We start from the raw sequence: 16,566 nt of genomic DNA, 5'->3' as shown, positions 1-16,566 counted from the left end.
ACACGTGCATCTTAGTTCGCCGCTGTCTAGGGACAGCTTGGGAAGGCTCTGTATCAGAATTGCCTTTGGTCTCACAAAAATCAACGATTGTCCTTTGTGAGACGTTTTCAATAAGTCAATATATCTGAAACGTTCAATCATTGAAAAATTGAGCTCTTCAAAGATGTACGTATGCTTAGTACATCTTAGTGCAGTTCATCCGATAACTATTGAAGCACATTTGTTAATTATGTTTAGGTGATTTATAACATCCTCAAATAACTAAGTATTTCTATATATTTTATAAGGTAGTCCTATACTTTCTTTGCTAATGATATCAAATCAATGCTATAAAGCTGACTGACTTTGAAAGGCTTACTCATTAATCCGTTTTTTTTTTATTCTCAGGAATATTAATAAATGGCTTACATCTAAACCCATGAACCTATGCAAGAGGATATGTCCATGGTGATAACTTGTTTAAAAAATATTTTAAAACAAAGCTGACAACGTGCCATGCAATGAAAAACAAGAACAAATAATACTTACAACTTAAGAAATTCAAAACAAGAAATAATAAAATGTAGATAATTCAAATGCGTTACTTTTCCGCATCTCGCGTGAGTTGCTCCGCGTCATCTCCCAAGCAGGTTTTAATTTGGCCCACCTGAGCAACAACACTTATTGGTCGGCCACCCCTATTGGTGGTGGGTCAATTAGGCCAGCACGTTAAGACCTACATATACCCCGTGTGCCCTACAGCCATTTAGGTAAGTTCCTCCATTAGAGCAGTAGACATGGCTCGGCAGACGGCGCTCCGGATCTTCCTAGTGGTGGTGGTGGTGGTGGTGGCGGTGGCGGCGGCGGCGATGACGGTGTCAGTCGCCGAAGTTCTGCAAAACGTCTCCCAGGGAGTCGATGACGAGTGGCCTGCGTTGAACGACGCCGTACTTGACAGGATGTTGGGTAAGTTTACCTATATCAGCATCATGCGGCGCTTTGCCACTCCTGACTATTTTTTATTGCTCTTTTGCTATGCGGATCTCAGCGTTCGAACTTCACTTGGTCAATGTATTGGGACCAAGTGCTTCAAAACGCTTCATTGTGAGGTGACCCAATGTAGCCAAAAGTAGCCTATTTTAATGGTCTGTTTTAAACTAGCTAATATAAATGTTCATTTAGTAATTAATGCTGCAATTTATTATGGGATTACCTAGTTGTGTTTGCAACTGCCGATGTTTCTCATGCTAGACTTGGCAAAACGTGGGTCCTAGGATACGCTATATAAAGGCTTATTCAGGGTTTTTGTTAGTGCTCCAACAATAATCTCCATGATGTGTGCTGATCCAAGCCCTACTGTTAAACCGTTTAGGCGATTTCAACTTGGCAGGTGTGGTCGAAGCTGCCGACACAGACACTACAGTCAACAAACGTGCTGCCGATTCCGACTCCTGGGAGAGATTCCTGTGGGAGGAGGAGCAGGACGAGGAGCAGGATGAGGGACAGGACGACGATGAAGAGCAGGACGACGATGAAGAGCAGGACGAGGATGAAGAGCAGGACGAGGATGAGGGGCAGGATGTAGACCCAGACCCTACAGTCAACAACGATGCTGCTGACTGGGCGAGATTCCTGTGGGATGAGGATGAAGAGCAGGGCGAGGATGAGGATGAAGGGCAGGGCGAGGAGGAGCAGGATGAGGAGCAGGATGAGGAGCAGGACGATGACGAAGAGCAGGATGAGGATGAGGAAGAGCAGTACTTTTACGCCTTGCCCCGGTCCTGGGGCCCAGTCGATTCTGTGTCCTCTCGGGAACTAAACCTGACGTGCAGCGACGATGCCTTTACATTTTCCATGCACTCTAGCCCCATTACTGAGCTGAAAGTAGTGGGTGAGTAGTCCTACGAATCTCTAAAATGTAGGAGTGGTGGCTGCAATGTTCGACGACGGTGACTGCGTACAATCAGTTTCTCACATCACTGCTCTACAGGTGCAGCGACCATACTGGTAAAGGCTCCCAAGTCGTGTGGCTACTCTGTGAGCCCTTATGGGAACACCGTAAGGGTGCCATACACTGGCTGTCACGTCGACGCTCGGGTAATTTTGCATGGAGGACGTTTTCTCCAAATTGTTTTTTAAATGTATCTTTTTTAAACATTGTTTTTCTTTGTTCCTCTACTGAATCTTATAACTTGTTGATGCTTTGCATGTTAAAACCTGGGCGGGGGCTTCAATGTGCTTCAGAAGGGGCAGTACATCCTGAAGGTGTCCTACATCACTGAGCATGGGCGCTTGATGGACGCCACCTTGTCTTGCACCGACGGCACTAATGTCACAGATATGCTGAACCCTCGGGCCGACGAAGCACCGTCAACCTCAAACTTTGCAGATTCCCCCACGGCCATGGCACAAAGTAGGTCTAAGCCTAGTTTGTTTTGAGATGCAGCCAAAGGTCTTCTGTGTTGTGATGGGGGTCCTGTGTATCTGGCACCAATGTGCACTCCACAGATCAGCTGGACCCTAGGGGCGGGAACGCCGCGCCCCCCTGTTCCCGCAAGGCACAAAGTAGGTTTAAGCATGGCTTTAGTTGTTTGAGATTCAACCTAAAATTGAAGCGCGTCATGTTAGTTGCCCTTTTTTTTCTTTCAGACTGTGACGTTGCTGTTGAAGAGCAGCTGCAGTGTGGATATAACGGAATAAGCAAAGAATATTGTGATCAAAAGGGTTGCTGTTTCGACGAACAAAATGTCATGTCTAATTGCCATTACCCACTAGATGGTGGGTCTAGTTATCTCAAAGTCTGGCTTGCTTGAATAGTAATTTGATCCTCATCAATTACTGTCTTGCAGTGGTCGCTAATCGAGGCTGGAACGTTGTACTAACCTATCCTATCATTTTTCTTTAGAATGCACTGTGGATAATCACTTTGTGTTTGCCATCCGCAAAGACTCTGCATCGGTCCCTATTGACCCAACAAGACTCATTATTCCCAACTATCCCAGTTGCGTTCCCATTATCGCCAACTCCCACTTTGCAATCTACAAGATCCGTCTGACTGATTGTGGCGTTCGTTCTTATGCAAGTATTGGGTCATCCTTCTGCCCTCCTCAGGTCCACCCTGATGTTCTCGCCTTCTAACCCTTCCGTATCCACTTACAGATGATTGGGCACACCAGCATTTACATGGTTGAGGTGCACACAGTAGTTGAGGCTCTCAGTCTCAAGTATGGTGTGATAGCGAGGGAGGATGCTATCAGGTGAGATGAAATCAACCAACCTGATGACTTTCTCATCCGATTTGACAATGTTTATGCCTTCAATGTTTGTCCTCTCCAAAATGCCAGTCTCTGTGTATATGGGCAGCTCTGGGGTATTCACCACACCCTGTTTTATGGTAGATTCATGATCGAGTGTCGCTACCCCCATACGGACTCCTGCGGCCCGTCGTTGGCCAGTGTGGGCTACACGGTGAGGGTCCCAATGCTGCAATTTCCCATCATCCTCAGCTCCCAGGGACGCTACAGTGTGCAGCTGAGACTCGCTCGAGGTGTGTCGGTGGGAAGAATTGGAACACTGCATAGTTGTCCCTTGGCTATGGCCCATGTGCGTAACCCAACCTTAATTTTTACTCCACCGACCAGATGCAAGCTTTGACTCTTACTACAGCAAGGACTCCTTGCCGTTGAGTGTCATTCTCGGTTCGCCGGTCTTCCTGGAGGTCAACCTCCAGGAGGACTTTGCGGTGTTGGGACGGGGATTTAAACCGATAGAGAAACCGAGGATGGCTGTGCTCGTGGTCAACTACTGCTTGGCCTTCCCTAGGAACGCCAATAAAGTGCTAGTGCTGGTTTACGAGGGGTAAGTACCAGCTTACGCTCAAGACGTTGGTATTTAGATGGCTCGTGTGCTAATTGACAACCTCACTTTGTCCTGCGTTGTAGCTGTGCAAACCCAAATGACCCTGGTATCTCCATCTTGTCTACGAGTGGCCACGGCAGCAGTAAGCAGAAGCGCTTCTTGGTCAAAGCGTTCCAGTTCATGAATGTGCAAACCAACACGTACCTCGACGAAGAGGTGACTATCGTGGGGAACACGGAACTGTGGCCCAGTGGTTCTCTACCTTGCGTTTGTAGGGGGACGGACTTCCAATAGTTTTTAATCTGCTTCCACTGGTTTTAACTGGATTCTTTCTCCCTGCAGATCTTCTTCATGTGCTCGACAGAAGTCTGTCTAAAAAGAGAATCGTGTGACAGAGGTTGCTTTGCGGTGGGTGGACAACTTTCACTTTATAATTTAGATTTTACCCATGTCACCGGGTATATGCTAATCAACCCTTATTTGTGTTTCCTCCTACAGAGCCCATAATAGATTTGTGCTGTACCCAATGGGGAATAAAATAAAGTTTCTGACGATTTCTTAATTGCTGTAATCCATTTATTGTCACCAAATCACTCACTTAATGTAATGTTTCGAACATCTCCTATAAGTATACAATGAAGACCTGCTGTTGGTGTCGCTTATCTGAAGTATTTCAAAGGAAAGAACCGGACAGAATGGACCCACAAGGTGTGGGCTGAAATACCTTCGGTATTGCAGTGGGTGAGCCGAGGGGTCCCGACTCAGCCAGACTTTAGTTGTGCAAAAGCATCTGACAAAATTAAAAGCCGATCTCTTGACTTGAAACATCTACTGTCTACCTGAGAACTCCTTTAAGAGATTATTTGACAGATTTTGTTTCTATTCGCTTATGATCCTAATGACATCGCTTTCAATGTTTATTTTTAGTGGTTCCAACTTTGTATAGCCTGCATGTCAAGCGCATCATGTTATTGCAATAGGTGTGGAACTCTGTACAAGCCTGCATAGGCTTCGCTCCCGCCTTGCACAGATGTGTTTGTGCTAAACAAATTTAAACTCAAGACTTTTGCTACTCAAACACTCTTCACTTGTTCCAGAACTAGCTTTGCTTAATTTTTCCGAGAAAATGGAGCAAAAAATGCATCATATGTTCACTTTCACATACAATTACATGCTACGTATACATCTTGCTCTAAATCCAAGGGGGTGTCCTAAGCAAATGTGTCTTAAACATTTGAAACGATCCAAATTAATTTACAGCAAAGAGCTTCATTTCTATCTCTGCTTGTTAGTCCTTCAGAATCCAGTTTTAAGTGTTGTCGCGTTGTCCATTTTGGCAGAGCTGGTGGAGAGTAATAGGTCTTGATGGGTTGGTCATGGTTTGACATGTTTGAACCCAACTGTTTTTAAATGTTAAACGGCTTAATTTTGCATGTGAGCTAGTATCTAACATTTCAAAAAATCTCCTAATTTAGTAGGCTACAGCGATTTACATCTGTTGCACCTATGCACTTCCACCCCAATGGATGTTGCAATGTTTTAAAAAATGCTTCTAATATCGTATTGAAATGTGGAAAAAGGGTATTTTAGGAGCACGGGAGGTCGGTCATTTTTTTATGAAGTTAAGTTTAGTTTAACATTTAAAGGTCCCATGGTCCCAAAATTTCACTTTAGGAGGTTTTCTAACGATGAGTTCCCCTAGCCTGCCTATTATGAAGGTATTATTGTAGCAAAAGTCTTTAGCACCTGTAACTGCAGAATTTGAATGCGTACACTAAAGTCACAGTAAATTTGAAGTCGTATATATTTATTTTGCATGTGTACTCTAAAGTCACAAATGTAAAAGTACATTTGTAGTCGTAAAAAATAAATATATTTTTTATACCATTGTAAACACAAAATAGGGTCTACGAGTACGCAAATCTGTGTTACAGGTGCACAAATCCTTTTGCTACAATTATTGCAGCGCAGTTGGTGCAAAACACATTCGCACAGCCGTGTTTCATAATCTGAGAACATGCCCAAAAGGCATTCGTAAACCCAAATTTGAACTAATGCATAAGAAGTTGCACATCTGTGAAAAATTTCCTCACAAATAAAATGATAAAGAACGCTATGTTAATTCAGCATTTTAATGAGCGAGGACAAATACATTTTACAACTGCTCGAATCTGCTCCTGCAAGTCTCAGCTGTGGGTTTTTTTGCAGGTTGTTTTGCACCACGTCTAGGTGGTAAATGTGTAGCAGAAGTATTCGTATCCGTAGATGCCAGATCGTCCGTGAGCGGGAACAAATAGTCCCGCCCATAATTTCCTAATCCAATGAAAATCGCCGGCAGGGATGCGTTTCTCAAATTACACTGGGACCCCCTGCGTGCCAGCCATGGAGCTATAAAGATCACAGCATACTCGCGCGGGATACGTTTCTTTCTGGAGAAGTGAAGAGGGCGTCCTACTAAACGGAGGTGGGTATCCTACATTATGTTAAATTAAATGACTTAGTTCAAGTGAATTCTCCCCAAAGAATTGCATTAACATTTCTGAATTTATGTTATGGCGACCATTAAAATACATTGAAGGACACTTGCGGCATGTTTATGAAATATTTTGGGGGGAATTCACTTGAACTAAGTCATTTCATTTAACATAATGCAGGATACCCACCTCCGTTCAGTAGGACGCCCTCTCCACTTCTCCAGAATGAAACGTATCCCGCGCCGCAGAGGGACTATTTTGTCCCGCCCACGGACGCTCTGGCATCTACGGATACGAATACTTTTGCTACACATTTACCACCTAGACGTGGTGCAAAACAACCTGCAAAAAAACCCACAGCTGAGACTTGCAGGAGCAGATTCGAGCAGTTGTAAAATGGATTTGTGCTCGCTCATTAAAAAGCTGAATTAACATAGCGTTCTTTATCATTTTATTTGTGAGGAAATTTTTCACAGATGTGCAACTTCTGATGCATGAGTTCAAATTTGGGTTTACGAATGCACATTTTTGGGCATGTTCTCAGATTATGAAACACGGGTGTGCGAATGTGTTTTGCACCAACTGCGCTGCAATAATTGTAGCAAAAGGATTTGTGCACCTGTAACACAGATTTGCGTACTCGTAGACCCTATTTTTTGTTTACAATGGTATAAAAAAAATAGATATATTTTTTTACGACTACAAATGTGCTGTTACACATTTGTGACTTTAGAGTACACATGCAAAATAAATATATACGACTTCAAATTTACTGTGACTTTAGTGTACGCATTCAAATTCTGCAGTTACAGGTGCTAAAGACTTTTGCTACAATAATACCTTCATAGCCTATGGTCCCCCAGTTGCTAGAAGTAGCTTTTGGTGTAAAACGAGCACTAGATATCCTGCTCTGCCTTGGAAATAACAAAGCTCAGACGTGCCGATTCGGAACTTTCCCCGTACGTCGTCATACGGGAACATGTTACCTCCCCTGTCTCTGCTTTGCCTGCCCCGAGAATTTGGCCCGACAATGAGCTACGACCGTGTGAGCACTACATGTGTGGGTGTGTGAATACACACACGACATGGAGTAGAAGGGGATTGTTGCCTGCGATTGTCTCCCGCCGTAGCCCCGCTGCCGAGGAACCAACGCCGCGGGGTGTTGGTGCCTCGGCAGCGGGCAGCGGGGCTCCAGTGGGAGATAATCGCTTTCAACAATCGCGGGCAACAATCTTTCTTCATGTCGCGGTTCAGTCTACTTCAGATTGATGTGGAAGTGGAACCAGAACCAGAGACGTTGAAGAACCCGACGCAGTTGTTTGAGATCATATCGTCTGGAGGCGCACACAGCTTTAGGCCTTAATAATATTATATGATATAGATATCTATGTATATTATGATAATATTTAGATATAGATCTCCAGGACTGCCGCCGGAGTGATCTAGAATATCTATAGAACACGGCCAAAAGCTTTTGTGCGCCTCGCCCTTGCGATGCATCCACTGTAAACACGAGCGCATGGTGGCTGCAAGTTGCTAAGGGCCAAACCCCCACCCTCCTCCTTGAACCACCTCTAAATAACGGCTAGGATAGATGAGCAACGTTTACTGCAGTCCACTTTGGTAAGCTAGTAGACTGACCTATCCAGCACATATCTAGTCGGATACTTGCTAACGTGTGTGTGATTTTTACTAAAAGGGCATGTGCGCTTTATATATAGGCCTATAAGAAAAATATGTCACCCATTGCAAATATATAATATCATAAATAATATGCACACAGAAGGCCCGAGTCGAGATACCGTCATCAGTTGGTTTGTTTCTGACTTGCCATATAGTGTTTCCGTTAAATAGTTCCCATAATAAACACAGTAAGTAAACAAAGTAAGTTCATGTCAATAACTGCTAATCTACTTAAAGACACAGTGACAAGTTTCGCATATGATTTAATTTGTTTCCGTGTTTCATACATCTCCCATCTCAGAAACCTTCCAACCTGTTCCCAAAACTCGGAGAGATGGTTGACATTGGCAAACAGAACGTGAGCCATATGTTACAATTTCACCTTTTAACCTCAGCCGGTATTTGTTGATTAATAGAAAACACCTGATAATAGATTGATTTTTATTTATGTTGCATCCGTCTTGCTGAAGTGAAGTCTTTAATATCGTAGATGTCCTTGTAGCTTTCAGAGATTTAAATTGTTTTGATTTAAAAAAAAAAAAACAGGGAACATTTCCTTAATTTATTGCAATCTGAATCAGAAAGAATTTTCCGCAGATTATATATTCTGTGCGTACGATTTGGTTCTGATATTTTGGTTAAATTGGTAAAGGAAATGAGACAGTGGTCAAATGGCCAAAAGCAGCCGTATAAGGATATTGAACAAAGAAGTATGCAAAATTATCTAAAATATAGATCATTAAGGGGGCACATTGATGGTTATGAAGCGTTCTTTCTAAGCCGGCCAATCTTGAAGATAGCTGTGACACGGAGCCCTTCACGCTGGTGGAGAAAGACGGTCAGCACCTATTTATGGTTAGTTCTGTGTGAAGACGTCAGACTGTTCTGGGCATTGTAAATATGTAGTTGGTTGCGTTTGGGCGGTTACTGCACCCACACAAGCTAGATAGCGGCCTGACTATTGCAGACCAGCTCAAAGTCCATCTGAAATACCTCATATCCCCTACTTCAGGCAAAGCCAGGTTGATATCTACTATGCATTGTGGAATGAGGGTTGTTTACATATCTCAGTAAATCCTAAATGCAGAGTATCCCACTCTGATCCACACTCACACACAAAAGGCTAATTTCCACTACAGTAGTGTTTCAGTTCCTTACCTCTTCATAACTAGTAACAGTGGTGAGAATAGACAAATTGTTAATGCCACCAACTTTCGAGTTTATGAAAAGGTCATTGCTATGTCACTATAGTAACATCATGTGTATATTTTGTACCTCTTGCCCATAGGTAAACTCTTGTCGTCTGTGGACTCTTGGGTCCACAGACGACAAGAGTCCCGTGCTGGCCTGGTTCAAGTGTGGCCTGGTTCAAGGGCATCAGTGTTGAATGCCATAACGACAATGTATGTTATTACATCTTTCCTCACGCTAGGTGGAGTGTGGCGATAAGGACCTTCACTCTGGTGTGTTCGGCGACTCCGTTCATGAAGCCATGACCGACCTCATCACACTCATGGGTGGGTTCAAACCTATATTTATGTCCAAAACTAGAAAACATAAGCTTCTACTAAATAACTTGATAGTGCAGGTTTTTATTATACCATGACTATGTCACACTTTCCTGACTGTAGCTACCCCTCACCCAAAATTAGCTTCTTATTTGAAGGGGAATTAACCACATCTGGCAACCCATATAAACCCATACATTATGCTCATGAGAATTACTAGATGGCTACATTTCCTTAATAGAGGATTTTAAATCTTTCTACAGGGATGCCTACAAGCAGCTTGCAGACATTGTGGGTTCTGGGGTTCAAACCCAGAACATTTCCATGTCATGAGACGACCTAAGAGACCTGTACCACCGTGCCCCCACATTATGAAGATAGTACCCACGCCTCTCCCTATGTTTATAATGTGTCCACCCAGGCTCCCTGGTGGACAAGAAGGGGAGGATCCAGGTGCCGGGGATGTACGACAATAATATGTACAACACGGCAATCAACTTTCATGCTTCATGCAGTGATTTCATTGGGCTGTATATCCATTTTAGCATCCTAAATGTGATCACTACTATGGGGTTTTGACTTGAAACATAGTGATGGCTAAACCACCCTGTGATATAAGTTGCATAGTCAGCTTATAATGGGGTCATTTTGAAAGATTACTCGCCGGTACAGAGAGGGCGCAATTTAGTGACCATACTGGTCGTTCTTGTTCGTGGGTCTATTTCTATTTGGTAAGATTTACATCATCCTTCAGCCTGGCTTGAAGAACTAGTAGTGCAACTGTGCAAGCCATCACAAAATAAAAGAAGTGTCGCTATCTTCTATATAAAGCCTTGCCTTCCCCATGCTTTCGTAGCCTTCGATCAGGCTACAGCAGGACCCGCAGTTACGATGGATCACTTGGACATCAGCTGAGGAGGCTCCCTTAACGTTCTTCATCTAAGTTACACCAGGGGAACCAAAACGAAACCAAAAAAGAGCTAACTGACCTGCACCGCATTAAATTAAATTTCCTGCCAACTATATGTGACAAACATTATCATTGATATGTAGGAAGATATGAATGTCGCAATTTCTTGTAGTGCAATCCTGAATATATTAATCCAAGAAAAGTTTCAACGAACAACAAAGTACCAAAAAAATAAACATCTTCTGATATGAAATGGCCTAACTCCGTTAAACTCGCTGACACGCCGGTCTGTGATACATAAGATCAGACAGCCACTATTAAGCTGCTGTTATCAGCAGGTTGAGGAAGGTGTGGTCTGTCAAACTCGGTCATCCTCACTATAAGAAGGGTACCGAGTATCGACAGAGTCGCCCTTTACTCCTGACTCCTCTTCAACTCCACAGCTCTCCTAGTTGCCGACAAGATGGCCCATCTCTCAACCCTTTTCAAATACTTGGACGAACACCAGGATCTCTATGTTGAGGTGAGCGATTGGACCTTCCTCATCCTCAATTGTGCAATTACTGTGTCGTTTAGTTTTGTGTCCCGTAGGATATTCATGAATATTCGTTAAAACAACAAATTAATGATTTGCTTTTTGTTTTGTTCTTCCCAAGCGCCTGGCGGAATGGGTGGCTGTCCAGAGTGTATCTGCCTGGCCGGAGAAGCATGGGGAGATCAAGAAGATGATGGACATAGCAGCAAAAGACATCGAGAGACTGGGGGGCACAGTAGAGATGGTGGACAACGGCAAACAGAAGGTGAACCATATGTTGCAATTTCACCTTTTATCTACACCTGGTAGGCCTATTTGTTGATTAATAGCTCCACCAATAGGAAAACACCTGAAAACAGATCAATTTTTATTTGCATCCGTCTTGTTGAATTGAAATCTTTAATATCGTCGTTGTCCTTGTTGCTTTAGAGATTTACATGGGGTTGATTTAAATAACCATGGGTACATTTTTCTTAATTTATTGCAATCTGAATCAGAAAGAATTTTAGGCAGATTATAAATTCTGTGCATACGATTTGGTTCTGATATGTTGGTTAGGTTGGTAAAGGAAATTAGACAGAGGTCAAATGACCAAAAGCAGCCGTATAATTGAACAATGAAATGAGATGAATGCAAAACTATCTAATATATAGATAATAAAGAGGGCACATTGATGGTTATGAAATGTTTTTTTAAGCCTGTACCGGATATTTGTATTGTGTTGAGGAGGTACCTATAATACATTTAGCCTATTCGTGACGAACGGGGGATTTTACCCCGGCCCTTTACATTTAAGCTAACAGATATATATATTCTAAAAATAAATCATATAACTTCAGAATAATCTGGTGGCGGGCCAGATATTATGTCTGGCGGGCCAGTTATGGCCCGCGGGCCTCCATTTGCCGGCCCCTGCTTTAGATGATGGTGATGCTTTTTGTCCCTGTCCAGCTTCCATCCGGGGAGGAGATCCCCCTGCCCCCCATTGTCCTGGGCCAGCTTGGTTCTGACCCGGCCAAGAAGACCGTTTGTATCTACGGTCACCTGGACGTCCAGCCGGCCAAACTTGAAGATGGCTGGGACACGGAGCCCTTCACACTGGTGGAGAAAGACGGTCAGCACCTATTTATTACATCGCAGTTTTTATGTTTCCCTTTTTTTGAAGCCCAGGGTTAAATTTAGGATGGTTTGTTAGTTCTATTGTGAAAACGTCAGACGGTTCTGAGCATTGTTGGTATGTAGTTGGACGAGTTTGGTCGGAGTTGCGGGCCATGCGTGGCTGCTGATTTGTTTAGCTTTATATATGCAAAAATATTCCATTCGGCTGTGGTAGTAAGTGTGTTGTACTTTTTGTAGCATAGTATTTAGCATGTGTCTTCTCCTTTTGGAGATATGTAACCAAGCTAGATAGGAGCGTGACTATTGGATTAAATTTAGGATGATCCACTCTCGAACACAAAAGGCTAATTTCCACTACAGTAGTGTTTCAGTCCCTTGCCTCTTTATTACTAGTACCAGTGGTGAGAATAGACAAATTGTAAATCAACTTTCGAGTTTATGAAAGGGTCATCGCTATACCACTATAGCAACATCATGTGTATATTTTGTACCTCTTGCCCATAGGTAAGCTCTTCGGAAGAGGGTCCACAGACGACAAGGGTCCCGTGCTGGCCTGGTTCAACTGCATAGAGGCGTACCAAAAGATCCAGCAGGTATGGATGCCTCCTGTGCTGTAACTGGTTTATGTTTCACCACTGTTACATAATGAAATGTTCTGGAAGAATCAAAAGGAATCCTTGGCGGTTATTTAAGGGTGTGACCAGGCTCATACCTACGGTTGGCCATCGAGAACCGGTTCCAATTTAGAACCATTGTGAGCATTGACATTTTAAGACTAAGCATCTACGTAGTAGTAATAAAGCAAATAAAAAGAAATAAACAGGCAATAAGAGTGAATATAATTGTGAAAAATACAGAATATTGAAACGTGAATCTTGGTTCTTTTGGGAATAGGACCTTCCCATCAACATCAAGTTCTGCTTTGAGGGGATGGAGGAGTCCGGCTCAGAGGGTTTGGATGAGCTCATCTTCGCCCGCAAGGACACCTTCCTGAAGGACGTGGACTACGTGGTCATCTCAGACAACTACTGGCTGGGCAAGACCAAGCCCTGCATCACCTACGGCCTCCGAGGCATCTGCTACTTCTTCATGGAGGTTCACTTTCACTTTCTCTTCTGGTTGCTGATTTATAAAATGTTTATGTTCATTGTGTTTCTGGACCCGTGTGGCCTAGCCTTATGTGAAATAGTTGTCAAAATAGAACCCTCTGGCTAGGAACTGTAAAGGGAAACAGAAAAGTGACTTAAACATAATCAAGAGCCGGGCATCAGTGTTGAATGCCATAACGACAATGTACATTATTACATCTTTCTTCACGCTAGGTGGAGTGTGGCGATAAGGACCTTCACTCTGGCGTGTTCGGCGGCTCCGTTCATGAAGCCATGACCGACCTCATCACACTCATGGGTGAGTTCAAACCTGTATTTATGTCCAAACCTATAAAATATAAATGTTAGTCGCTTTATTGAAAAGCTTCTACTAAATAACTTGACAGTGCAGGTTTTTATTATGCTTTGACTATATCACACTTTCCTGACTGTAGCTACCCCTCAGCCAAAATTAGCTTCTTATTTGAAGAGGGATTAACTACATCTGGCAACCCATATAAACCCATACATTATGCCCATGGGAATAACTAAATGGCAACATTTCCTTAATAGAGGACTTGAAATCTTTCTACAGGAATGCCTACAAGCAGCTTGCAGATATTGTGGGTTCTGGGGTTCAAACCCAGAACATTTCCATGTCATGAGACGACCTAAGAGACCTGTACCACCGTGCCCCCACATTATGAAGATAGTACCCACGCCTCTCCCTATGTTTATAATGTGTCCACCCAGGCTCCCTGGTGGACAAGAAGGGGAGGATCCAGGTGCCAGGGATGTACGACAACGTGGCTGATGTCACAGAGGAGGAGCAGCAGCTGTATGAGAAGATCGAGTTCGACCTGGGAGAGTACTGCAAGGATGCGGGCGTCCACAAGCTGCTGTACTCCACCAAGGCAAGCAGGGCTTTGGGAATTACTCAGAATCAGGGAGAGAATTAGAATCAGAGTTGTGATGTCACAGGCTGTGATGGAGTTCTACTTGTGTGTCACATGATCTTAAAGGACAATTCCGGTATTTTGAACATTGAGCCCCCTTTCTGGTTTGTCTAGGACGAAATAGTGTGGTTAACACCGAAATTTGGTCCTGTCTCCAGTATTTGGCCTATTTCAAATCGCTCCTACCTGCTTCACAATGGCTGGCTATGGGCATTCACAAACCTGTCCTTAAAACACCCCTCAACGTTCGTTTTCAGAAATGTGAAACTCATCGAGTGGTTAGTGGTGTTCGATGATGTTCCTCATCAAGTTACATAGCGAAATACAATTTCTGTAGTGTTTTATTTGGCATTTTGAAAATCGGCATCTTGTAAATGAAACGGAAACCTGACCGGAAACGGGAAGGGGGGCTGGTTGTAGTCTTTTCGCTCGGTTCTAGCCCTACTGTGTATACGGAGAAACGAGTGAAAAGACTACAATCACCTCTCCTTTCCGAAACCGGTCCAGTTTCCGTTTCATTTACAAAATGCAGATTTACAAAATGCCAAATAAAACACGGCAGAAACTATATTTCGCTACGATACTTGATGAGGAACATCAACAACATCACTAACCACTCGATGGGTTTCACATTTCTGAAAACAAACGTTCAGGGGTGTTTAAGGACAGGTTTGTGAATGCCCATAGCCAGCCATTGTGAAGCAGGCGGGGGCAATTCGAAATTAGCCAAATACTCGAGACAGGAACAATAGTAAAAATGTCGGTGTTCACAACTCTATTTCATCCTAGACAAACCAGAAAGGGGGCTCAAGGTTCAAAATGCCGGAATTTTCCTTTAATACCATAGTAATTGTGGTAATTATTTAATGAAGGAGCAAATCCTCATGCACCGCTGGAGGTATCCATCTCTCTCTCTCCACGGCATCGAGGGGGCGTTCTCCGATGGAGGGGCCAAGACGGTTATTCCCAGGAAAGTCATTGGAAAATTCTCCATCCGCCTCGTCCCGGACATGGACCCTGAAGTGGTGGAGAAACAGGTAGCTAACCACATACAAGAAGCCTTGTGACGACCCAGGTTTGAGTCTAACCTGCTAGGCATAGCATATTGTCCAATCTCTTGAGAAGAGGGGGAATGAAATGAATGTCATTCCCACTCTCTTTCAACCCCCTTTCCTCTATCCTCACTCCACCTTCCAGAATGGCACAAGCGCCTATTCAAATATCTATACAAATATATTTATTTAAAATGTCATAAAAATTACACAAAGACAAGAGTGTCTGCAGGTAATATTTATCATGCAATGTTTTTTTTATGCAATGAAGAATTCAATTATTTATCAGTACAACAAAATTTTGCACTAGCTGTTTTTCATGCTACAAGCATCTTAAATATTGTCCTTCTTCATCCTGTCCTGTCCAGGTGGTAGATTACATGCAGAAGAAGTTCTCTGAGCTGGGGAGTCCCAACAAGATGACGGTCAGCATGGGCCACGGTGCCAAGGCATGGGTCTCCGACTTCAACCACCCTCACTACATGGCCGGTCGCAAGGCTATGAAGACAGGTATACCCTCCACCAACAGAGAACTATTTGTGTTGATCATTGCGATCTATCGGTAACAAATTTAGCTAATGTCTTCTAATTCTCCATCTCCCTCAAACCACATTACCTTTTATGTTCATTGTAATTATTTTTTCTTCTTTGAATTGTATGATTTTTTTACTTAAAAAATCACTATATCGGGATACATGGATTAACACTTCTCTACCCAGTACAATGTAATTCTCCAAAAAACCTTGAGGGAATAATAACATTACTATTATTCCCTAACTGTTTCTGATGTGTTACATTGTAGTGGGTAGAGAATTGAAAAATCCACTCAGGACCTCAGACAAACAACCAGGGCCCTCATCATTTATGGAGAAAGTAATACAGTTATACAGTTAAGTAATACATATCCTTTGTTTTTCTCTTTCTCCCTCAATTATCCAGGACCAACTACATCCAGGGGACCAAGATGCTCGGAGCATACTTCCATGAGGTTTCCCTACTGGAATAAATGGAGTAAAACAACACGGCAATCAACTATCAACTCACCTGTTGACTATGTATCATGGAGTCTTCTGCCACCTCCCTTACTGACCTTGGGGCTTCAGTATTACACAGTATTGAACGTCCTTTTAACAGCTACAGCAGAGTCTTACAATAAAGTATATTTTTCCCTTTGTACGAATTGGTGAATCCTGTGTATGCTGTTGATAATTGGGTGCATAAATGGTCATATTTTTCCATACTATACTACTTTATCTATTAAAATCTAGCAGCAAAGATGAAAAATTAATTGAGCCATCACAAAAAACAAGTTAATTGTGCCTTCTGTGACAACAAAAAGGGATTGATGCCAACACTTTTAATGCTTGGCAAAAGTTACTCCTTAATATATATTCTGGCAATATA

General features: G+C 43.0%; 2 protein-coding genes across 3 annotated transcripts; both read left to right on the top strand.

Annotated features, from left to right (window-relative positions):
• Positions 1-659: 659 nt before the first annotated feature.
• On the top strand, positions 660-4,399 carry LOC115536305 (zona pellucida sperm-binding protein 4). 2 transcript variants are annotated; one of them, XM_030348124.1, is made up of 13 exons: positions 660-945; positions 1,370-1,870; positions 1,970-2,076; positions 2,224-2,392; positions 2,488-2,544; positions 2,629-2,757; positions 2,885-3,057; positions 3,139-3,236; positions 3,378-3,526; positions 3,621-3,837; positions 3,921-4,053; positions 4,180-4,245; positions 4,336-4,399. In XM_030348124.1, exons 1-13 carry the CDS (start codon positions 777-779, stop codon positions 4,342-4,344), a joined length of 1,977 nt encoding a protein of 658 aa, XP_030203984.1. In that variant the 5' UTR covers positions 660-776; the 3' UTR covers positions 4,345-4,399. The 2 variants fall into 2 exon arrangements, with proteins under 2 accessions (XP_030203984.1, XP_030203985.1); XM_030348125.1 differs by having other exon boundaries at positions 831-945; positions 1,352-1,870.
• A 6,327-nt stretch (positions 4,400-10,726) lies between these two features.
• Positions 10,727-15,743, top strand: LOC115536316 (cytosolic non-specific dipeptidase-like). The gene is made up of 9 exons (XM_030348140.1): positions 10,727-10,935; positions 11,069-11,212; positions 11,899-12,061; positions 12,571-12,659; positions 12,961-13,161; positions 13,389-13,473; positions 13,908-14,068; positions 14,983-15,147; positions 15,531-15,743. Exons 1-9 carry the CDS (start codon positions 10,876-10,878, stop codon positions 15,726-15,728), a joined length of 1,266 nt encoding a protein of 421 aa, XP_030204000.1. The 5' UTR covers positions 10,727-10,875; the 3' UTR covers positions 15,729-15,743.
• The last annotated feature ends 823 nt before the right edge of the window (positions 15,744-16,566 follow it).

The sequence above is a fragment of the Gadus morhua genome, chromosome 22 (assembly GCF_902167405.1).
Source record: "Gadus morhua chromosome 22, gadMor3.0, whole genome shotgun sequence".
Taxonomy (NCBI): Eukaryota; Metazoa; Chordata; class Actinopteri; order Gadiformes; family Gadidae; genus Gadus; species Gadus morhua.
The sequence above is the reverse complement of the archived record's forward strand: the minus strand, read 5'-3'. Positions and strand labels throughout refer to the sequence as shown.